Source organism: Ochotona princeps, chromosome 12 (genome assembly GCF_030435755.1).
Source record: "Ochotona princeps isolate mOchPri1 chromosome 12, mOchPri1.hap1, whole genome shotgun sequence".
Taxonomy (NCBI): Eukaryota; Metazoa; Chordata; class Mammalia; order Lagomorpha; family Ochotonidae; genus Ochotona; species Ochotona princeps.
The window spans coordinates 9,413,472-9,437,788 of record NC_080843.1 but is presented as its reverse complement, the minus strand read 5'-3'; the positions used below and the strand labels follow the sequence as shown (position 1 = coordinate 9,437,788).

Sequence of the window (24,317 nt, the reverse complement as noted above, 5' to 3'; positions counted from 1 at the left end):
ATTCTTATTACCCAAGTACTGATAACAGTCAGGGATCGGCCAAGCTGAGAACAGGGCCACAGAGCTCAATTCAGGTACCCACCTAGGTGACAAGAATCCACTGCCTCCCAGGGTGCTCATTGATAGGAAGCTTGGTGGGGGATGGAAGAGCCGGGACTCAAATTGCATTCTGATTTCAGATGCCAAGGTCTCAACTGCTGCCAACATGCCTTGGAATTTGCAATTTTAAATAGACTAAAAAGGTGACATTTTAAAAATTTAATTTAAAAAGCCTGAGAGCAATTGAAGAGAACAGCTTGTGCCCTGGGTTCCTTAGGCTAATGCATTTGTTTTTCCCTTCTCTACCTTTAAAATATGAACCTGTAATGCTTATGTAAGGCTAAACATGTCAAATAATGATACAAATATTATTATATGAACAGAAAGAGCAGTGCAGCCCAAATTGGGTGGCAGGTATTGGCATTGGGGGCCACATTTATACATTCATTTCTGAGCCTATGCATAGCAACTGCTTTAGGAGTGTTAATAATTTACAAAAGAGTGGACTGGAGCAAGCATTTGGCCTTAGTGGTTAGGATACCAGTTAAGATGCCTGCTTTCCTCTTCCAGAGTACCTGCTAATGCAGACCTTGAGCGGCAGTCCTGATGACTTGGGTAACTGGGTAACTGTCACTCAAGTGTAAAATTTGTATTACATCCTGGCTCCTTGCTTCAGGCGTCTAGAGGACATTTATGGTGTATTGTGAGTGGGGCAGTGGATAGAGGAACACTATCTCTGCCTCTGAAAAGGGGAAACAGAAGAAACATATACTCTAAGTGAATCATACAGAACTTTTTGTTGCCTATAGTAAGGCTTTAATTTGTTCAAAATACACAATTATGGATCTATATAACTGATAAGTGACAGCCTTTTCTAAACTAGGAGATATATATATATATCTTTCAGAATAATTTTAAATTTACAATCAGAATGATGAAGTAGTACAAACAAGAAATTTTTAAATATAAATGGTTCCTGGGCCCGGTGGCTTGGCCTAGCGGCTAAAGTCCTTGCCTTAAACGCACCAGGATCCCATATGGGCGCCGGTTGTAATCCCGGCAGCTCCACTTCCCTTCCAGCTCCCTGCTTGGGGCCAGCCACCCTTATGATGCCAGCATCCCGTATGGACACCAGTTCATGTCCCAGCTGCTCCACTCCCCATCCAGCTCCCTGCTTGTGGCCTGGGAAAGCAGCAGATAGCCCAAGGCCTTGGGGCCCTGCACCCATGTGGGAGACCTGGAAGAAGCTCCTTCTTCCTGGCTTTGGATCGACTCAGCTCTTGCTGTTGAGGCAATTGGGGAGTGAACCAAAGAATGAAGACCCTGATTTCTGTCTCTCCTCTCTTATAACTCTGCCTTTCCAATGAAAATAAACAAACCTTTTTAAAAACAGTGACACTCACAATACACTGTAATGATAGTTTTACATTATCAGGAACCATTTATTTATTTTTTTTTTTAAAGATTTATTATTACTGGAAAGCCGGATATACAGAGAGGAGGAGAGACAGAGAGGAAGATCTTCCATCCGATGTTTCACTCCCCAAGTGAGCCGCAACGGGCCGGTGCGCGCCAATCCGATGCCGGGAACCAGGAACCTCTTCCGGGTCTCCCACACGGGTGCAGGGTCCCAAAGCTTTGGGCCGTCCTCGACTGGTTTCCCAGGCCACAAGCAGGGAGCTGGATGGGAAGTGGAGCTGCTGGGACATGAACTGGTGTCCATACGGGATGCTGGCATCATAAGGGTGGCTGGCCCTGTGATGCTAGATTCTTACCTCTGTTGTTATTTATATATTCTAGATGAATCTGTAGCTTTTGGACGTAGTTTCAAAACGATACCAATTTTTGTTTCAATTGTGTTTGAAAATAAGATCCAGGAAATTAAGTCTGTTTTTCTTTGGATGCCTGGGTAGGATACCATAGTGAGTGTAAATGTGGAAAGGGTCCTTTGTATCCTGAGTTGTTGTGGGTTTTTGTTGTTGTTGTTTATTTTGTTTTTCTTTTTAAGATCTATTTGGAAGGCAAAGAGAGAGAAGGATTCACTCCTCAAATGCAGGCAGGATTTGGTCCTGGGGCCTGGGTCATTGCCAAATGAGGAGCTGGAATTCTGTCCACCTCTCCTAGGTGGGTGCCTGGGACACAAGCATTCAAGCACTGCCTTCCCAGGCACATTAAGAGGGAGCAGGGTTGGAAGCAGAGTAGCCAGGACTTGAGCCGGAGCTCTGGTAAGGGGATGCAACCTGCTGTGAAGTTTAGAATTTCTTAGCTCATCCTGTTCATCTTAAGCAGTGCTGAATGTCCCTTCTGGAAGGCACTTCACACCATCTATTGACTGTTGGAATATAAAGACCATCTTATTGGAAAGCCATCAGTTCCAGAATTTCTGAGATGTTACTGTGCAAAGACTAGTGTTCTGTCTGTGTTTTCTTTGTTTTTCTTCCAGGACTCATTTGCTTGAAAGAAGTGGATAGAGTAAAATTACTGAAGAACTATTTGCAAAAGAAAAATTAATGGCTTAAGTATTTAGAGAAAGTTTAAATCTGATTGAGCTATGAGGAATTTAAGTATTTTGTTACTGACAAGAATGTGTTTAAATTATTTACTGAGATTAATGTGTACTTTGACTCTTACTGTTGTGAAGGTCCTGAATATTTTTTAATTTGCTTTCTACCTTTTTTTAATACAGTTTACATTTAATAAGGAGGAGACCTGTAAACTTGTTTGTACGAAAACATACCACACAGAGAAAGCTGAAGATAAACAAAAATTAGATTTCTTGAAAAAAAGCATGTTACTGAATTACCAGCATCACTGGTAAGACATGGAGCTTTTGGATGTTTGACTTAACGCCTTTTCAAGATGAAACTGCTGTCTGAGTGATGATATAATTAACCTCATTGCCTCTGTAAAATATAGCAAATCAGTTGATTTTGTTTTTTGTTACTAGTGGTAGTGGCATGAAGTAGTGGCTTTCATTAGCTTGGGAGATTAAAGTTAACAGGATTGTGTAAAATGCTGTGTTTTAACTATGCTTAGATTGCTGTAACTTTTTTAAGATTTTGTTTTTTTATATTTTAAAGATTTATTTATTTTTATTACAAAGTCAGATATACAGAGAGGAGAGACAGAGAGGAAAATCTTCCGTCTGATGATTCACTCCCCAAGTGAGCCACAACGGGCCGGTGCTGCGCCGATCCAAAGCTGGGAATCTGGAACCTCTCCCAGGTCTCCCACGCAGGTGCAGGGTCTCAAAGCCTTGGGCCATCCTCGACTGGTTTCCCAGGCCACAAGCAGGGAGCTGGATGGGAAGTGGAGCTGCTGGGATTAGAACCGGCGCCCATATGAGATCCCGGTGCGTTCAAGACGAGGACTTTCAGCCGCTAGGCCACGCCGCCGGGCCCGTCACGCTATATATTTTTTAAAGGTATGTTTAGTTATTTGAAAGGCAGTGTGCAGGAAGATAGATTTTCCATCTGCTGGTTCTTTTTTTTCTTTTTTTTTTTTATTTTATTGTATTGTTGTTGATCATCTTCACATAGTTAATTGCGGTTAAAAAAAAAAAAGGTTCAGGGAGTATAGGGAAGTGGGTAATACTATTATGTCCATATTGTTTCCATCATGTATCTGAGGTAAAGCCCCACCCGGTTTCCTGCCCACCCCAAGTCCCGGATGTGGGGCATGCTCTGAGATATTTGCTCGAGTGGTTTTAATAGTTCTCCAGTTATGAATCGCTGCCATTTTCGTTCGATGAGGTCGTCCACTGATTGATATGATCCATCATAAAGTCACCGTTTGCCCCATATTTCGCTGCCAACATATAGCTGAGATGAATGATTGACCTGTTCTGTCTTCTGTCTTTTCTTGGTTAGAGTTCTGAGTCCAGCAGTTCGATTGGGGAGATCTCCAAAGAAACCTTGAGGTATTCCCAGACCAGATTCTTGTACGTTCTAGCAAGCACAGGGCCCGGCACAGTCCGTCACCCCATTAGGTGGTGGTTGCAATTGCTGGGTTGGTTCTGTTTTCGGTCCCGAGTTGCACTGGAACCAATGGGTGTTGCAGTCCAGTCTGGTTCGGCCCAGCACATACTCGGCCCTTACATCAACCAGTGGGAGCTGCAGCCTAGTGGGGGCGACCCACAATAACCCCCATCAGGCCCACCCCCTACCCTGGTTTGCCAGTATGTGTAGCAGTAGACCAGTCTGTCCCCCATCCCATTTGGCTCTTGTACTCGTCAGTGGGTATTAAAGCTTAGTTCCATCTAACCAACTCAACCATCCAGCCCTCACGGATGTTGTTGAGTGCCTCTCTGTCTAGCCACCTCAGCCCCCGGACTAGTGACCCGGGAAGGGGGAACCCACTTTTTCCCTCCCAGGTCTCTCTCAGTCCCGGTTTATACACTCTTTAGGTGGTTCTGTGATTTGACTTGACAGAATTAGTCCCCAGTGCCAGCTTCTGTCAGCTGATGCTGCGGGCAAGCCCAAACATCCCTCACCCACTCTAATTTATGCTTGCACCCACAGGAATAATCAGCCCAGCCTGGCTTTTTCCCTGATCTAGTCCACATGCGGTGCACAGGTGTTGCAGCCTTGCTTAGTCTGGTCTGTCCCCATCCCAGCCCACGCTCTCCAGTGGGAGTAGCTGTCCGGCGAGGGGACCAGCCCCTTAATCCCCCTGCCAGCTCTGTCCCTCCCTTCCTGGATCTCACGTGTGCTGCAGTCAAATCCAGTACAGGCAACCTCACCCTGGCATTCCATAATGTGTACTGGTTTGTCGCAACCAAACCCGGCTCAACCCACACTCTGTTCTGGTGTTCGGATTTGCCAGTGGATGACATGGACTGATTCAGCCTGGTCTGCCCCTGACCCATGCCGAATGTGTGCCAGTGGGAAACTTTCCATGGCCTATTCTGGGCTGTTTCCTATCATGCTTCTTGTGCTTACCTGCAGGGACTGTGTCCTGCCAGAGGAGTTGCCCAGACTCCTCCATCAGAACCCCTCCCAATGCCAGATTTTGCGCATACCAGGGAGTCCTTGAGCCAACCCTACTCAGTTCACCTCCTGTCCTAGCAGGAACAGTGGCTTTTCCTGGCTGGCTTTCACCCCATTCTGGTTCTTGTTGTTGGATGTTTCAGCCCAGCCATGGCTCGTCCATACCCACATACAGCTCACACATGGCTCAGAAGGGGGTTGAGACCCAGCCTAATCAGTCCCACATCTACCCTGATTCTCCATGACACCAGATGGTGTTGAGGTCTGGCCTGGCCTGGTGCATCCAATCCCAGCCCACACTAGTGCCTCGGGTGACTGCAACGGTTTCCTAGATAGAACGCAGCCCCCATTCCAGCACACGTGTCTCTTGGTGGGAACCTCAACCCTGTTAGGGTGTCCAACTAGGGGAACTTATATTTCCACAGGATTGGGCCCACACAACCCCATAGAGTCTACCCCCAGACCAAGTTCTCTCGCGTGCTGGATACAGTCTTGACCTTGCCAAATGTGACCACTCCACCACTCCACCAAACAGTTGGGTAATGGTACCCATCACTGCCAAAGAGGCCCCCATCCATAGTATTGGTGTGGGCTGCTGTGTGACGATCAGTGATGTTCTAGGCAAACAGGCCATTTCTGTATTCCGAATTGGGTTGGTGTATCTGACTAACCGTAATTGTCTCCTGGGTACTTCCCTCCAAACCACCAGGTCTCAGTCCCCACGCATGCCTAAACCTTCTGTGACCCTGTCACTGGGAATCACCCAAGATTCACTACTCACCTACACTAAAATTGGACTTAGTCATGGGTGTCCCCAGGCAGCGAACATATCTTAAAAAACCCGAGAGCAGGCCACCGGGCGGCCAGCAGGCAAAGCTTGGCACTGCCTTGCGACAGTGTCTTTGGCGTGAGCCCCCAGCATTGGGTCCAACCCGGCGGGGGCACCCCCCACGGCCGCCACACTGTGAGGAGTGGCACTTGCCCCCAAACCCAAGGCCCGAACCCCTCCCAAACTCACCCAGCCCCAAGATATTAGCAGCTGGGTGGAGCTAGGAATTTTAACCCAGTTCCCAAGTTCCCTCATGGCGCACTTACTCTGAGGAAAGAGCTCTCTTGGGTCCTGGGGGAGGCCGAGGACTCGTTCACTGCCTTGTGGCAGTGTCTTTGGCGCGAGTCCCCAACATTGGGTCCGACCCGGCAGGGGCATCCCCCACAGCCGCCACACTGTGAGGAGTGGCTCTTGCCCCCAAACCCAAGGCCTGAACCAGATTTATTTATTTTTATTTGAAAGGTACCCACCGCCACTGCCCTGGCTGTGTCCTCTCTGTTGTTTTCTTTGGACCCCTTGCCTCATGTCCCTGTCCACCCAGAGTGCTGTTCTGCCCCTCCGTGTCCCTAGCCCCCAGGAGATAAGCTAACATTGTTGTATCTGCAATTTCTTAGAGGTTTTTAAGTGTATTACTATGGGTTAATTATTATGATTATGATGTCTGTGGACCCGCCTCCTACATGTCTGTGTTGGGTTTCCCAGGTGACCCTGGGTGTGGAGGAATGCATTGGCTCTGCCCTCCTCACCCTGCCCCCACCCCATGCTGTCTGGGTTACTGATTGGGTCCTGGAACCTGGAGAGAGCTCCCTTAGCCTCCACTCCTCTCCTCCCCTCCCCTTCTTTCCCCCCAGACATGACTTTGTGCTGGGTATAGGGAACCCGGCAGGCTCAGCTCTCACTGCCGAGGGCCTGGGCGCCATCTCAGCCGTTGCCTCCTCCCCACGGCCGCTTCGGGGTCAGGAGGGGCTGCTGCCCAGTCTTCTCTAAGCTCCCCCATGTTCCCCACTTGGCTCAGCTGCTGCCAGGTACAGGGACTGTTCCCTCCTATTACTTGCTGGAAAATCCAGCAGAGGAGCGGTGGCAGGTCCATCCCTGCAAGGCTCCAGTCTCTGTGGATTGGGCTGCCAGGCCCCAGCTCCTATGAGCCCCATGAACTCTTGCCTTCCCATCCCCGTTTGTACTTGGGAATACTTTGTTGTAATAAATCCTGCGACCGAGAAAAAAAAATGATTTATTTATTTTTATTTGAAAGGTAGATTTTATGGAGATAAGGGACAGAAAGATCTTCCAGCTGGTTCACTTCCCAAATGGTTGTGATGGCTGGAGTCAGGAATTTTCCCAGGTCTCCCATGTGGGTGCAGAGGCCCAAAGAATTGAGGCATCCTCCCAAATTTTACTTGACCCAGTTCTAGCCATTGCAGATATTCAAAGTAGATCAGTAGATAGGAGCTGTGTGTATCCTCTCCACATGTTTATCTCAAAAAAAAAAAAAGTCTTTTACCACATCGAGATTTTTAGTCCTTTTTTCTCAAAGTTGTTCCTGCTATTTCTCATGTGTTGTTTTCAAATTTTTGAGGTGTGAAATTTTTTATAAATATTTTTGTATGTGTTATTACGTTTGCTTGTTTGGTTTAAGAAAATTATGTGACTGTTGTTCCGGGTCAGATAGACCTGTAGATATGGGTCTGCCTGGGTTTTTTTCTTAGTCCTTTGATGTTCTATTATATGAACGTCTTATAGCTTTTCCCTCACAACACTGTAACTATGCACCAACTCATGATTTTCCTTATAGAGATCGGTTATAAATGGGAAATTTTGTTTTTTAAGTTGATTAACATGCTTTGTTCTTATTTGGAACTTGAGAACATAATTTGAGCATCTTTTTGGCTTACTCTTTCAGTAGCTAGGATGATTGGTGATTTTTGGGACTGACTGGTGTTGTGCTACCAACGCCAGAAACTTGAATTATTTCTAGCTGTGCTCCATGGATTTGTGATTCTACTTGCTTAGGTTTCGATATATTTATGATATATTTACCTATAAAATATAATAATTTAGTGAGCTATCAGAATACTTATGTAGTTTTTTACTGTCAAAATCCTGAGACTGCAGTTTATTGGTCAGAAAGAACCTTTTTTTATAATTATTTTATTTTTATTGGAAAGTCAGATACACAGAGAGGAGGAAAGACGGAGAGGAAGATCTTCCGTCCAATGATTCATTCCCCACGCTGCCGCAATGGCTGGAGGTGAACTTATCCAAAACTAGGAGCCTTCTCTGGATCTCCCACAGGGGTGCAGGGTTCCAAGGCTTTGGGCCCCCAGCTGCTTTCCCAGGCCACAAGCAGGGAGCTGGATGGGAAACGGGGCTGCGGGGATTAGAACTGGTGCCCATATGGGATGCTGGCACATGCAAGGCGAGGACTTTAGCTGCTAGGCTACCCCACTGGGCCCAGAAAGAACCTCAGTGATCTTTTAGTCTAATGGATCCCAAACCCAGATCCTACCAAGTAAGCAAAGAGGAAAGATCCACTTTTTTTTTTTTTTTTTTTTTTTAGATTTTTATTATTATTATTGGAAAGCCAGATATACAGAGAGGAGGAGAGACAGAGAGGAAGATCTTCCATCCGATGTTTCACTCCCCAAGTGAGCCGCAACAGGCCGATACGCGCCAATCCGATGCCGGGACCTGGAACCTCTTCCGGGTCTCCCACGCGGGTGCAGGGTCCCAAAGCTTTGGGCCGTCCTCAACTGCTTTCCCAGGCCACAAGCAGGGAGCTGGATGGGAAGTGGAGCTGCCGGGATTAGAACTGGCGCCCATATGGGATCCCGGGGCTTTCAAGGCGAGGACCCCAGCCGCTAGGCCACGCCGCCGGGCCCCGTGAACTTTCTTTAAGTCCATCATGCTGCTACTGAAGTGTCTCCATAAATTTACTTGAATTTATTTAATAAGGTTTGCTGTGTTGACATGGTTATTTTAGTATGTCCTATGCCAGAAAAAGGCTGTAATATCAAAGAACTATATAAATTCAGATGTTTACTTTAAAAAAAACCTAAATTTTTCATTAATTCCTCATTTATAATAGTTCTGTAACTTTTATGTAGTACTTGCTCTTTGACATAACATAATTGTAATATTAGTATGTATTTGTTGATTGGACTGCATTCTCAATCCAAGCAATTTGAATCTACTGTAGAAAATGAATTGTTTATTTTATATGGCATTGCTTTTGTGCTTCTATTATAGTCTTCTCATTGGAGTTAATAGCCTACTGGTTATAATAATAAGCAACTTAATAGTATAGTTGATGTTAATGCTTGGTACATTGGGTACTATTAAATAGCATTTAAGTGTAGCGAGATGTATTTTATTGGGTCATGAATATACACACTTGGTGAATATAGAATCATAATTTTACTTCCTAAGGCATACGTTAATTAAGAAATAAAACATGCCCTGGAGTGTTGTCTTAAAACTATAATATAGCTAGTATATTTTACTGATTTTTTTTTTATTGGTATCCTGCAGTGTGCTCTGGGCATAGGGGACCACATGCTCAGACTTAGATTAGTTATAAATGCTGCAGCACTTTCCTTTTGTCCATTTTCAACAAAGTTCTCTTTCATTGTAGAACTTAAAATTTGGTTCTCTAGCTTTCTAGCAGTGTTTCTTTTATAAATTACTTGAATTTATTTCGGTAAATACTATAAATTTTAATCTCTTAATTTGGCCTTCTTTTTTTTTTTTTGAAAGATTTATTTATTATTTTTATTGGAAAGGTGGATATACAGAGGGGAGGAGAGACAGAGAGGAAGATCTTCCATCCAATGATTCACTCCCCAAGTGAGCACAACAGCCAGTGCTGCGCCGATCTGAAGCCAGGAACCTGGAACCTCCTCCAGGTCTCCCACACAGGTGCAGGAACCCATTGGGGTTTTGGGCCGTCCTCAACTGCTTTCCCAGGCCACAAGCAGGGAGCTGGATGGGAAGTGGAGCTGCTGGGATTAGAACCGGCGCCCATATGGGATCCCGGGGTGTTCAAGGCGAGGGCTTTAGCCGCTAGGCCACGCCGCCGGGCCCTTAATTTGACCTTCTAATTAAATGTTTCATTATATCTTTTTTTCTTAAATTTCTTATATTTTCCTTTTAAAATTACTTGCTTATGTATGTAAACAGAGTGAGGGGTTCACCTTCTATACTTGTATTTACTCCCAACATGCCTGCAAAACAGCTGGGTACCCCAAAGTCAGGAACTCGGGGTGTGTTTCAGTGTATGTGGAAGGGGCTCAGGTACTTGAGGAATCCCCAGACTCGTTAGCAGGAAGAGAGTTGAATAGTCAGGTGGGACTTGCACTGGCACTGTGATATGGGTTATGGTTGTCTTAGGAAGCAGCTGAATCTGCTAGGCTAGTGTACCTGCTCCTCCTCTTTCTGTTGAAGTACCTGAGTGAGTAATAAAAGACCTTCACTTCTGTATTATTCATTGAACTGTTCAAAAGGTGCTCAGAGTATTGCTTTGAATGTTGTACTACATGTGAATTTTTATCTAGGTGGCAAAATCATCTCATTCAATTAGCAATTACAATTAATTTATAAAACTTCCTTGTCCTAAACTACATATTTATGTTTCAAAGAGGCTATAAGTTTTTCCTCACTATAATTTATCAGATTTGGCTTAATGTCCTTACTTTTAACATAATGTCCTTGTTTAGAAAATACTACGTTCCATTTAAATTCTTTGTGATTTTTGGAATCATAGGCATTCAGACATTCAACTTTCCCAATGTGATGACAGCGATATAGGCAGTAATTCTTAGTCATGTTTGGTATGTCGTCTGCTAACTTGACTTCTTTCTGTGCACAGGATTGTGGACAATATGCCTGTAACATGGTGTTACGATGTGGAAGATGGTCAGAGATTCTGTAATCCTGGATTTCCTATTGGCTGTTACATTACAGATAAAGGCCATGCAAAAGATGCATGTGTTATTAATGTAAGTTTGTAATGAACTCTGAGCCACCTTTTCAAATAGTTTTTGGTAGACTTTAGTCTGTCTAGGCAAAAATTTCTGAATGAGTACATTTTAGATGTTTTGAAGTATTTTATTTTTGGCAGAGTTAACTCCAGAATTAAAACAATTCAGATTCAGTTCAGCATTTACTGAGGGTTTCTGTTGTGTTCTAAGAGCTTTGTTGTAACTCTTAAAATTTAGATTCATACGTCATACTTGTATATTAGATGTAAAAATGTAGTTAGTAGAGGGTCAGAAAAACCTCACTGAAAGTTGCCTGAAATTTATGGCAGAAGTTTAGTGACATGCTTTGTTTAAATTCCTATCAGTCTTCAAGAATATCATTTTATATTTGAAAATGCCTTTAATACATTGAAGATATTAATGTAGAAAATAACTACAATTATGTAGACACTAAAAAAGAGAAACATCTTGTGTAATTAGATCAATTAGATTTAATCTCTTGTTGGGTCTGAACTGACAGACCTGGTTATATTGGTTAGTGCTTTTGTGAGAGTTGACCAAAGACAGTTGAATAATTTAGGCTATTGGTTTATGCAAAAGTTATGAACTTCTTGGAAGAAAAATATTTAAATGTATCAGATATAGCATGTTCATAACAATATTTAAAGTTGTCACTTTTGCTGTTAGTGCAAATTCAGTTTATGTTCTTTTTCAAGAAATGTTAATTGTAGTTGATGTAAAAATTGAGTCTTTTTTTTTTTTTAAAGATTTATTCATTTTATTACAGCCAGATATACAGAGAGGAGGAGAGACAGAGAGGAAGATCTTCCATCCGATGTTTCACTCCCCAAGTGAGCCGCAACGGGGCCGATGCGCCGATCTGAAGCCGGGAACCTGGAACCTCTTCCAGGTCTCCCACGCGGGTGCAGTGTCCCAATGCATTGGGCTGTCCTCAACTGCTTTCCCAGGCCACAAGCAGGGAGCTGGATGGGAAGTGGAGCTGCCGGGATTAGAACCGGCGCCCATACGGGATCCCTGCGCGTTCAAGGCGAGGACTTTAGCCGCTAGGCCACGCCGCCGGGCCCAAAAATTGAGTCTTTAAGAAGCACAATTTGTATCTTCCTCAGTTCATCTTTTACTTTTAAGAGCCTAAGCTTAATATTTAATATTTTAATGGGGAAGTATTAAAATTCTATCCAAGTTTAAATTTTATTATGGCCCATTTTAAATCTTATTTTGACTTTGTAGCCATTTTTCTGCCTTTAACTTTTTATTTATTTATTTATTATTTTTAATTCATTAATTACATTGTATTATGTGACACAGTTTCATAGGTACTTGGATTCTCCCCACTCTGCCTTTAACTTTAAGCTCTGTTCCACAGTCAGAATTTCATGAAAGAGATACATTTTACATCTTCAACCATGTTGACATCAAAATATACTATCATGTTGTTGAAACTGGATCCATGGGAGCAAGATTAGTGGCTGCTAAACTTGAACCAAAAAGGTAACTCAAGTAGATAAAAAGGAAATAAATGTAGTGAAATTTGGGCCAAAACCATAAGCATTTTGATCCCAATTTGTTTGTTCCTTAATCATTATTCTGGCACATGGAGGTTGATTTTACTAAACTTCCTTTCGCATGATTTGTTACTGCATTAAGAAAAGCTCAGAGAAACCACACAGATAATTGTTTTCCTGTCCTGGTCATCCCTTAAGCCAAGATGGCCTTTACTTTTCAGTCAGGAAGTTTTGACAGGATCCCCCGTTGTCAGTAGGGCTGGCGCAGGTGAGTGCTCGGCGTTGTGTCCTGTTACCTCTGGTCAAAGGCCCTGAGCGCTGTGACTTCTTGGGCCTTTGTGCAGTGTTAAATGCCAGTATGTGCCATTGGAAAAGTACTACTTGTAGAGTTATTGCTTGCGCTAGCATGAAAGTAGGTATTACTTATTGGTGAGATCCTTTTTTAATTGCTTTTCCGTGGCTTTTCCTGCCCCTGAATTAGCAATTTCATCCTGTCCCTCATGGTAGAGAAATGCATGCCATAGTAATGTATTGCTAGTTAATTTAAAGCCCCTCATTGGTTTTTCTTTTTGTAACTTAAAAAAAGAGCATAAGTATATATTCATCAAGTATAGTGGTTTCAGAAGTTTGTAATTTTGAGCAGTTATTCTGTACATGTACTTAAAACTGAGCCTATTATTTACGCAAAATTAATAGTTGTACTGTTAAATGACACATTTAATTTCACCTTTGTCGCATTGTGAAATATGTGCAAAATCTCTAACCTTAATTTTGCAAAATTTTTTTACGCTGTACTTTATCAGATCTTTCCAAAATGTTTCTTCCCTCAGCTTCAAACATACACATATAGATAAGCCAGACTGCTCTGGACCCCCCATGGATATAAGTAACAAAGCTTCTGGGGAGATCAAAATTGCCTATACTTACTCTATTAGTTTCCAGGTGAGTTTGTTTTTATCTTTGGTATGACTCAGAAATTAATTTTAAATTTGTACTACTTAGCCTAATGATTAAATTTACCAAATTAGATGCACTTTTAATGAATTAGTTTTTAGAAGTGTTTGTCATCTGGGAAGCCATTGGGTTACTCCTTAAATCTTAGGGACAGATGTTTATCCTAGCAGTTAAGACTTTGACTGGGTCACTGTATCCCGAATTCAGAGTGTGTGGTTGACACCCAGTTTCAGCTCCTGACTTAAGCTTCCTGCTTAGTGTGACCTGGGAATAAGTGGTGGTGGCTCAAGTCCATGTCCTGGCCTCTGCCCAGCCACAACCATCACCATTACGGGCACCAGAAGGGGGAGTGTGAGCTCCCTCTGCCTGACTTTTCTTATTCTGCCCTTCTGTACCACTCCCAGACCCCTGCCCCACACCACCTTGGTCTCTCAGTCTTGAAAATAAATTTTTCATGAGAAGATATATGAAATTGGAGAGTTGAACCTGATTTATATTAAACATATGTATAAGAGAAACATAGAACTAGGCCCAGAAGAGAGTGTGAAAATGTCAAAGATACATGCAGAAGCATTTGGGAAAACAGTACCATTTTTAATCTGAGGTTGGGATTTAATCAATCCTTCAGTGCAGAGTTTCCAGTAGTTATATTTTCTTTGGAAATTGAAGGGAATGTTTTCATCAGTGGTGAAGTTTCTTAAGAGTATTGTAAAGACTTATTGTGAAAATGTTAGGTAATATTCTGCCTGTTTTTCAAAACCTGTTTAGGAAAGCTAACAGAATTATGACATTTACTGTCCCTATATAATGTTTAGTGTTGCAAACCCAGCAGTGTATATTTGTTGGTGTTGAGAACAACACCATATGAGAAAGGTTTGCCAGATGGTTAGTGTGAGTGGATTTTGACTTTGTGGTTTGTTTAGCTGTCTCATAAAGAATACATTTTTCTGTTCAGTTATCTTCTTAGGAAATTCAGTGCAGCTTTAGATTTTGACATAGAAAATAAACCCTTACTAGTGATTTAAAGCAAGACTTTTAAAACACGGGATGTAGGTATTAGTAGGAGTGCTTATGTTTTTGTCTGTTTACACCGTCCTTGAGTAAACCTGTAACTCCGTGTCCCGTATCTAAACAAAGTGAGGAGAATTAGAAGCTGTAATTGATAATTAAATGGAAGGACAAACTAAATGGGAATTTTTGATTCTCAGTGTGCTTTGCCAGCAGATGCTTGAAAAGTTTTTTCCTTTTTCCCCTCTAGGAAGATAAAAATATCAGATGGGCATCTAGATGGGACTATATTCTGGAGTCCATGCCTCATACCCACATTCAGTGGTTTAGGTAAGAGCATGCAGCTGGCCTGCTTTGGGCTTTTTTCCCTTTGAATGTTTCATTTAGTCCTAATCTTCTTCAGTCTGGATTTGAGTTCAGTCGTGGCTCTAAGTCATGGGTTGTAAGTAGCAGGCCATTCAATTTCTGTTTCTTTATGTAGAAATACCTACCTCATAAGATACTTAGCCCGTGTGAATGTTCCGAGGACCAAAGTGTATGATGAAAGTATTTGAGAACAAGTTTACTTGGTGTGTGGGTGCGTTCAGTAAACAGCTGCTGCTATTGAAAGTACTTGTCAGTATTCTCTTCTCAAAGCCTAGTCATGATGTTATCTATCTTTCTTTCCTAGTTTGCTAGCCACCTCTATTGATACTAATTCACTGAGTAAACTCCTGAAGGGTGCAGGCCAGTATTTGTAGAGGCTTTGTGGCATGTGCTGCAGTGAATTGGCAATAGTAGTTACCTAATGATGGACTGTAGACCAGAAAATTCTAGTTCTGCATAGACTGTGCTGTGTTTTAAGTTTATGAAGTTGTTTATTTACTAGAATGAAACATGGAAGAACATACTTTGTGGAACTTACTGGATAAATTCTAAGTAGTTTTGGTTTTGATTGTAATTAATGCTGCTTTAATGTTAATAAATAGTTTAGTTTGTCTAATCTGGCCCAAAGATTAATTGACATGCTTGTTCCCACAGCATCATGAACTCCCTAGTCATTGTCCTCTTCTTATCTGGAATGGTAGCTATGATCATGTTACGGACACTTCACAAAGATATTGCCAGATATAATCAAATGGATTCTACGGTGAGTGGAAACATTTTAACTAGCTGGTGCTTGGTCTGCCAAATATAACTTTTATTCTTTCTTTTGAAAAAATTGAAATAGCAGCTTTAGAATCTGCTTTTTAAGGTATTGTTAAAAGTTTCCTTGAATTCACATTTGCAATGGGAAAATGGAATGTAGGAATTGCTCTTCCTAGAAATGGTTACCAGTCCATTCCAAGCTGCCCGTTCTGGGGTCGCCCGTGTCAAAGGACTTGGTGAGTGGACAGCTGCTGCTCTGTCCCTCCCCACCCCGGCGCCAGCCCCTGTCAGAGCTTCCCTTCCCAACACCCACCTAATTTGTGGAATGCCAAGCTGAGTGAAGTGACTCAAGCAAGTTTTATTTATATGTATGTTTAATTTTTTTCATTAAATTTCACTCTTATTATGTCAACCTTTTTGGTATATTCAGAGTAATTTAATGTCCCAGCCGCATTTAGTCTCGGTTGTAACATATTACATATTTTATACCTTTTAATTTCATGGCAACATAAATTTTCCACAAGAATCACAGAAATTTGTAATGAGTGTAAAAAAGTTTTGCCTTTTTTCTTTCTTTCTTTAGCCTTCCTCCACTCCTTTTCTGTTCTGATCGAAAAAGAGCATGTTATGGTTTTTTAACTTTTGATATTTCTAATCTACATCTTCTTTTCTGTGAATTTTATTGATTATATTTTTTAATCTATTTTATTAACACACTGTCAGACTGCTTTGTTCAGAACTGGCTGTTCCAGATAATTCCTGTTGGAGTCTTTCTGATTGTATACAGTTGCTCTATGGAGTACAGGCCCAAGCAACCCTGGTTTCCTTCTGCTCGCATTCCTCTGCTGTGTCCCTCCCCTTCCCATGCAGTTGAAGTGAATGTGTTCAGATCTATGTCAAAGCATTTCCTTCCTGAGGCTCCCATGTTGCTTGGGAGAAAGAACAGATCTCCCAGACGACACTGCGTTACTTCCCAGGGCTCAGTTGCAGTCACATAACCACCCTGCTGTCCTCAGCTGAGGCAGATGACCTTCTGCTCTGGTCTTCCCGCAAGTGTGTGCAGAGCTGGCTCCCTTTGCTCCTTCAACTCTGCTGCAGTGTGACCTTCCCACTGTGATCTTTCTGACCATCCCACCAAACATTATGTCCTCTCCAACCCACACACGCATACAATAAGTGTTTTACTTTGTTGTCTGTCTTCCCAGTGAGAACATACACCCAGGAAAGCATGACATTGCCTGCATTATCTCTGATGTTACACAGTACTGAGGATATGATTGGCTCTCAGTGAATCTGAAATGAATGAATACATAAGCCAGTATTATTTGATATACAAGTTATTGGTGCAATGCTGGGCTTAGGACAGGGAAGAAGTATGCAAGGATTAACTACACTGCTCCAGTCCCTAAAAAAGTGGTCCAAAGCCAGAGCAGGAACCAGAATACAAGTACAAGAGATTGAGATTCTCCTACAGCTCCATGCTTACAGCCCCTGTTTAACAGATGGAAGACTGCAGTCCTTAAGTCAGAGCCTCCCTCCTTGCTGAGTAAGTCTGAATTTTGGAAAGGAATCACAATGGTTCTGGGCTAGTGAGTGCCTCTGGTTCTGGGCAGAATTGAGTGGACATCCTGTGAAAAGTGTCTCAGAGTTAATTTTCAGAGTTCCTCCTGTTAAGATGAATAAAATATGAGCTGGTAAACAATTTATACATATTTAGAATAAACAACATATTTAGATTCCCTAAAATTTCAAGAAGTGAAACTTAATTATACAATGTAAAATATATGAAAAAAGAAATTTCCAGAACTGTTGAAAGATAAGAAATCATAACATAAAAAAATACAGTGCATCTCAAGCCAGGTAAATTTTCTGAAAATCCACGTTTACATCAATTGTAGCAAAACCGTAACACATCAGAGAAAAGACAAGATCTTAGAATGAGCATGGGGCAACACTGAGCAAAGGAAGCAGGCAATGAAAAACAGTTCGTGCCAGTGGAGGCTCAAAGACACAGCACATGTAAGTCCATGAGAGAAATGAACTCTTACAGGATGTCTACGGGAGGAAGCTGTCTTTCAGACAGAACTTAGGATACTTTTTTAGATGAACAGAAATAGTTGATCTTCTCTAAAGATCAGATATTTTAGCAGGAGGTCAGTAAGTAGAACCAACACTAAAAAGGAATTTAGAAGGATGGATGAAGTGCCAAGTAAACATTTTCTGTATATAATGGTAAGTCTGGATTTGGAAATTAATAAAGATATGTCAATAGAAAAAATAGATTGCTAATTAATTATATTGGGATAAAGTTGTGATCATCTGGAAAATAAGTCAGGTAGATTCCGAATTCATTCCTTAGATATAAGTAATGATTCAGATTAAACAAAGCTATAAAATACAACACATGGGAAGTTGCATTTAAATCTTAGGACAAAAGCTGTAAAAGAAATGGTTACTTTGTACTTTTTGAAGAAATCTAAATAGCAAAAAGTGTTAGAAAGTAACAAATATAAATATTGACTGCTTTTTTTTTTTAAAGATTTATTTATTTTTATTGCAAAGTCAGATATACAGAGAGGAAGAGAGACAGACAGAAAGATCTTCCGTCCGACGATTCATTCCCCAAGTGAGCCGCAACGGCTGGTGCGCGCTGATCCGATGCTGGGAACCTGGAACCTCTTCCAGGTCTCCCACACGGGTGCAGGGTCCCAATGCATTGGGCCGTCCTCGACTGCTTTCCCAGGCCACAAGCAGGGAGCTGGATGGGAAATGGAGCTGCTGGGATTAGAACCGGCGCCCATATGGGATCCCGGGGCATTCAAGGCAAGGACTTAAGCTGCTAGGCTACGCCGCCGGGCCCAAATATAAATATCAAAAGGGGAAAGTAAAAACATTTAAAAACCTGTCATGAAAAGATAACTTCTTAGTAAATAAACCCTAAAATCATTAAGAAAATAATCAATATCAGTAAAATTACAACAGAAGACTAAATCAATGAACAACCCATTGCTAAAATGAAAGGACCAAATTACCACCCATACATATTAACCCTGAATGTAAATAGCTTAAACTCATCAATCAAAAGTCTTAGTAGACTGCATTAAAAAAACAAAACCCATCTATTTGTTGCCTACAGAAGACGTTTCTTCAAAACACTTTCTTGTTAAATTCTTCAGTGACTCATAGATAATACAGTAGCATCATTTTCTTCAAGAAGGTTCTTGATTTTCTTTTTATTTTTTCAGCAGCACATTGGTCATTCAGTAACATGTTATTTAACTTCATGGTGTTGTAAATTTCTTTTTTTCTTCCTCTTGCTGATTTTGTTTTGTGGCTTTTCCTTTAAGGGAATGTATAGTAACTGTGTAATGGAGACTATCATACCCACATGTGAGGATACAATGCAGTATGAGTCTCTACTTCCAGATCAAACATGGACTCCCAATGGAAGTGTTCAATATATCTTAACAGTAGGATGTTGGACTGTGTGCCATTGTTCATGGCTGCAAAGATGGACTATGAAGACTATACTATAGTAGTAATATAGGGGAACTCACTGGAGAGGGAATTGGGGAGGGAGTAAGGGAAATGCTAGGGCCTATGAAACTGTATCAGAAAGTATAATAATAGTAATAAAAAGAGTAAAAGGAAAAAAATCAATAACCTAGTAAGAAATAGGGCAAGGTACATGAAGAAAGAGTCCCTAGGAAAGAAAAGACAAATAGTTTTGTTTTTAAAGATATGTTTTTCTTGGAATGGCAAATCTGCAGAGAGACAAAGATCTTGTTTACTCCCAAGGAGCTGCAACAGTCAGAGCTGAGCTGATCTGAAGCTAGGAGTTAAGAGCCTCTTCTGGGTCTCCCAAGTGGGTGTAGGGTCCTAAGGCTTTGGGCCATACTCTACTGCTTTGCCAGGCCACAAGGTGGTTAGGAAGTGGAGCAGCTGGGACATGAACCTGTGCGCATATGGTATCACAGCACTTGAAGGATTAGCCTGTCGAACCATTGCACTTGGCCCACAAATGGTTCTTAAGGCTATAAAAAGCAGTGACACCATTCTTAATTAGAGAAATGCAGATTAAAATACAGTGTGGGAGTGTTGGTTCATTTGACACATTGGCAGAAATGTACGTGCTCAGTCAGATCATATGCTGGGGGATTGAGGACATGACTGTGGAGATTTGTAGTGAATAAGGATGTAGAATCATTTTGGCAAAACCTTAGTTTGCATTATAAATGATTTGACATGACAGTTCTGTCCCTAGCTGGAAATTAACTTGGATACTAAGGATTTTACTATTAGTTTTTATTTTAAAACAGTATTTTTTGCTTAAAAATAGCAGAAGATTATAAGAAACCAAATATTCATCAATAGGGAGCTGTTTTTATAAATTACAGAATATCTGTATCATGTAATACTGTGTTCTGCTTAAAAAGGATGTAGAGAGGTGGGAATTTGACCCAGGAGTTGAAACTAGTTGAGGCACCTGCAAACCATCTCAGAATGCCTGCGATCAAGTCCCAACACTGTTCACTATGTCAGCTTCCTGCTAATATGCATCCTGGAAAGCAGTGAATCCAAGTAGTGGTTCCCCACCACTCACTTGGGAGATCTAGATGGAGGTTCTGGCTCCTGGCTTCAGCCTGGACCAGCCTCAGCCAGGACAGGTATTTTGAAATGAACCAGTGGACAGGAGTCCCTTTCTGTCTCCATCTGACTCTCAAATAATTTTTTTTTAAAGATTTATTTATTTTATTACAAAGTCAGATATACAGAGAGGAGCAGAGACAGAGAGGAAGATCTCTTTCAGGTTTCCCACGTGGGTGCAGAGTCCCAACGCCTCGGGCCATCCCCGACTGCCTTCCCAGGCCACAAGCAGGGAGCTGGATGGGAAGTGGAGCTGCCGGGATTAGAACCGGCGCCAATATGGGATCCCGGGGCGTTCAAGGCAAGGACTTTAGCCACTAGGCCACGCCGCCGGGCCCTCAAATATTTTTTTTTAAAGATTTATTTATTTTTATTGCAAAGTCAGATATACAGAGAGGATGAGAGACAGAGAGGAAGATCTTCTGTCCAATGATTCACTCCCCAAGTGAGCGCAGCGGTTGGTGCTATGCCGGTCTGGAGCCAGGAGCCAGGAGCCAGGAACTTCCTGCAGGTCTCCCACGTGGGTGCAGGGTCCCAAAGCATTGGGCCGTCCTCGATTGCTTTCCCAGGCCACAAGCAGGGAGCTGGATAGGAAGTGGAGCTGCTGGGATTAGAACCGGCGCCCATATGGGGTGCTAGCACGTTCAAGACGAGGACTAGCTGCTAGGCCACGCCACCGGGCCCAAATAATTTTTTTTTTTAATGAAGCAGTTCTGTATGTGTGGAGTAAAACGACATTTCTGATGTTGTTAGACAAAAAAGCCAAGGTATGAAATGATATGTAATATACTACCAATCTTGTTTCTAAAAAATAAGAACAATGTTTATTAAGTAAGAATAATCAGGATTCTTGCCTCATCTATTGCCCTGCCCTCTCCTCTTCTGAAGTAGGTATTCCACAGAGGCAGGAAGACCAGTATCCTGATCATCCCCATATTGTCAGCTCCCATTCAGTCTGGTTTGATCGGTAGAATCCCACCACACCCCTGTATTGTTTATGGATCAAGTCTGCTTGGAATCCCTGTATTGTCATTACAGTTCAGCTTATACATGCCTTATAAATGACCACGTACAGTGTAATTCCCAAGTGATGAAGTTTTTTGTACTGGGGATAGGAAATATTTTTAATCTTACTACTTAGACGTATAATTATCCATGTTTTGAATTCCAGGAAAACTATATGCAAGCAGTATATTAACAGCAGGATTGTTTGCTACTTGTAAAGTCGGAGTTTGAATGGGAATTGGGAGGAGGGATACAGATGGACCCAGACGTATTGTTAGGCAAGGAACTGCAGAAGTGAGCAGGGCCGCATCCTGAAGGACTTGTAAGCTGCACCGTTTGGTCATTAAGAAGTTGTAGAATTTGGGGCCCGCCACAATGGCCTAGCGGCTAATGTCCTCACCTTGAACATGCCAGGATCCCGTATGGTTGCCAGTTCTAATCCTGGCAGTCCTGCTTCCCATCCAGCTCCCCGCCTGTGGCCTGGGAAAGCCATTGAGGATGGCCCAAAGCCTTGGAACCCTGCACCCGCTCAGAGATCTGGAATAAGTTCCTGGCTCCTGGCCTCAGGTTGGCGCAAATCCAGTTGCAATCACTTGGGGAGTAAATCATCAGACAGAAGATCTCCCTCTCTGTCTTCACCTCTCTGTATATCTTACTTTGCAATAATAATAAATGTTTTTTTAAAAGTTGTTGAATTTGAAGCAGCAGTGACATGGCCACATTTTTGTTTAGGAAAGCCAGAAGTTACAAGAATTATTGAGCGAAACTGGTGGCCCAGAGACCAGTTTTAAAGCTATTATGCAGTTCTCAAAGACAGAATGGTGGCAGCAAGGAGGCAAGGAAGGGGCCAAATACAGAGGATTTATTGGGAGGTGGGGTGGTGCTGATGGACTGTTGGCTGTGGCTTGTGTAGAGGACAAAAGTCAATTGACCCCAGGTTCCTGGTCCAAACCGTCTGGCAATTAAAAGGATTCCTCTGTTACATTGTGTGTTGAACAGTTGAACCAGCCAAAGGCAGAAACAGACAAGCTTTTCTGTTGTTGAAGTAACGAGGTAACATGTGATGGCTTGAACCTGTAGGGCCAGTGGGGATCTTGTGGATATATTTTGGTGGTAGGTGTATAGGGCTTATTAAAGGGTTTTATTTTAGGCATGAAAAAAAAAATAGAAAGCTTCAAGAATTTGAGGACTGAGAGCTGTGAAGATGTAGCAACTGTAGAAAGTGGGAATTAGGCAGGGAAAATCATTGGAGTTGTAGATAGTTGTGTGTAAGATGCCTGTGGTCGACTCGGTATTTGTATATATATCTGGAGATAAGGGCTGTGGTTTGAGCTATACAGACTTGCTAATATGCCTACACCAAGTTCACTGTATTAGCCAATTAACTGTCACAGCACATATTATATGTTTGTTTTTGGAGATTATTAAGTGTGCATTGAGGGGTGGCACTGTGGCATAGCATGTAAAACTGTCACCAGTGACACTAGCTTCCTTTCTGGGCACAAGTTTGGGTTGTACCTGTTCATTTCTGATCAAGCTTACTGCTCATGTGCCTGGGAAAATAGTGGAAGATAGCCTAGGACCTTGGGTCCCAGTACTCACCTGGGAGATCTAGAAGAACTGGCTTCTGGCTTTAGACTGCCCCAGCTCCAGCCATTGAAGGCAGTCCAGGAGTGAACCAGCAGATGGGTGATATTCTCTTCTGTCTGTCTCTTTCTCTCTCTAACTCTACTTTCAAGTAAATAGATCTTTAAAGAAAAAAAAGCATATTATAAACTGAAAGAAAAGAGCATGATTAAAAATTACCAAATTGCATCACAAAGCTTGATTAAAAGTAGCACTGAGTAGGAATCAGAATGCCTTTGTTAAATTTCTCAATAGCTATTTACAGACATGATACACAGTGTTCTTTAAAAGAATCAAGAAAGCCATACAAAGTCCATGAGTCTAAAGCTATATTCCTCAAAAATTATAATTGATATTAACATAAATTATCAGTTTAAAGAATTTTTCTCTGTAATGGTATACTCAGCAGTTGAACAAATTGTTTGGTTGTCTTGGTGATACCTTATGACAGTTGAATGAATTTCATTCCCTTGCAGGAGGATGCCCAGGAGGAATTTGGCTGGAAGCTGGTTCATGGCGATATATTCCGTCCCCCAAGAAAAGGCATGCTGCTGTCGGTCTTCTTAGGGTCGGGGACACAGATTTTAATTATGACTTTTGTGACTCTATGTAAGTAATAGTGCATATTTTAGATAATACCTTTTCTAAATGGACACTTGAAACCAGTTCTACTTGGTAAAATACCAGGCTGCTTGGTTCTCAAAGGCTCTTGGAAGCTGTGTGCTTTGACTCGTTATTGACTTGGGAACAGGTTTGCAGTGCCCAGAGCGGATGTGGGGTGCCTCCTGTCAGTTCTGTAAGGAGCTATCTCGTTGCAGTAGCACTGGGCTGGAGCTGAGCAGCTCTTTGATGGGTCTGGATCTGACAGCCCAGTCACTCACCCAGCCTCCCCAGGAAGGGAGGTCTTGTGGAGAAGTAAAGCTGCCACTTTGCTATGCTGGCATCCCGTGTAAATACTGGTTTGAGTTCCAGCTGCTCCACTTCTAACCCAGCTCCTTGTTTATTGCCTGGGAAAAGCAGCAGAGGATGGCGCAAGTACTGGATGCCCTGCCGCACACGGGAGACCCAGAGAAAGCTCTTGGCTTCCTAGCTTCTGCCTGCCTGATCCCTACCCATTGCCACTGTCTGGAGAATGACCAGCAGATGGAAGATATCTCTCTCTCTCTCAAGTAAACAAACAAATAAATAAAAAAATTTTTTTAAATGAAGTTCTGGAGAGCCTAAGATAGGAAATGCAAAGATGCATTCTACTTCAGTACTCAATTATGAACTTTCTGCTTAAGGAGAGTTGGTTTCCGAGACCTAGAAAGAATAAGAGGGGGCATCACAGCTTAAGTTGTGGTCATCTCCCTAAACTCTGCTGCTGATCATGGCTCTGGGTGCCAGTCAGAAGGTGTGCATGTTTGGTCATGCGTGTAGTCCGCCATGCACATATGAGGGGTGCACACATGAGGGGTAAAATTGTTGATTTTCTTGCCAAAATGATTGATACACTTCCCTGTAATACCTTACTAGCTTTAGACATCTTAGCATGTTATAATTACAGAGCCCCAGCTTAAAGCTGGGCACCTCGAAGAATATGAAATTGCATTTT

The 24,317-nt window shown here is 42.3% G+C and overlaps 1 protein-coding gene across 1 annotated transcript in view; it reads left to right on the top strand.

Annotated features, from left to right (window-relative positions):
* Nucleotides 1–24,317, top strand: part of TM9SF2 (transmembrane 9 superfamily member 2) — a 59,923-nt gene that overhangs the window by 20,479 nt on the left and 15,127 nt on the right. Inside the window, exons 4-10 of the mRNA XM_058670511.1 lie at nucleotides 2,726–2,853; nucleotides 10,721–10,850; nucleotides 12,217–12,341; nucleotides 13,186–13,297; nucleotides 14,568–14,647; nucleotides 15,338–15,446; nucleotides 23,200–23,332. Of these exons, the coding sequence (XP_058526494.1) occupies nucleotides 2,726–2,853; nucleotides 10,721–10,850; nucleotides 12,217–12,341; nucleotides 13,186–13,297; nucleotides 14,568–14,647; nucleotides 15,338–15,446; nucleotides 23,200–23,332 (817 nt within the window). The remainder of the gene's footprint in view (nucleotides 1–2,725; nucleotides 2,854–10,720; nucleotides 10,851–12,216; nucleotides 12,342–13,185; nucleotides 13,298–14,567; nucleotides 14,648–15,337; nucleotides 15,447–23,199; nucleotides 23,333–24,317) is intronic.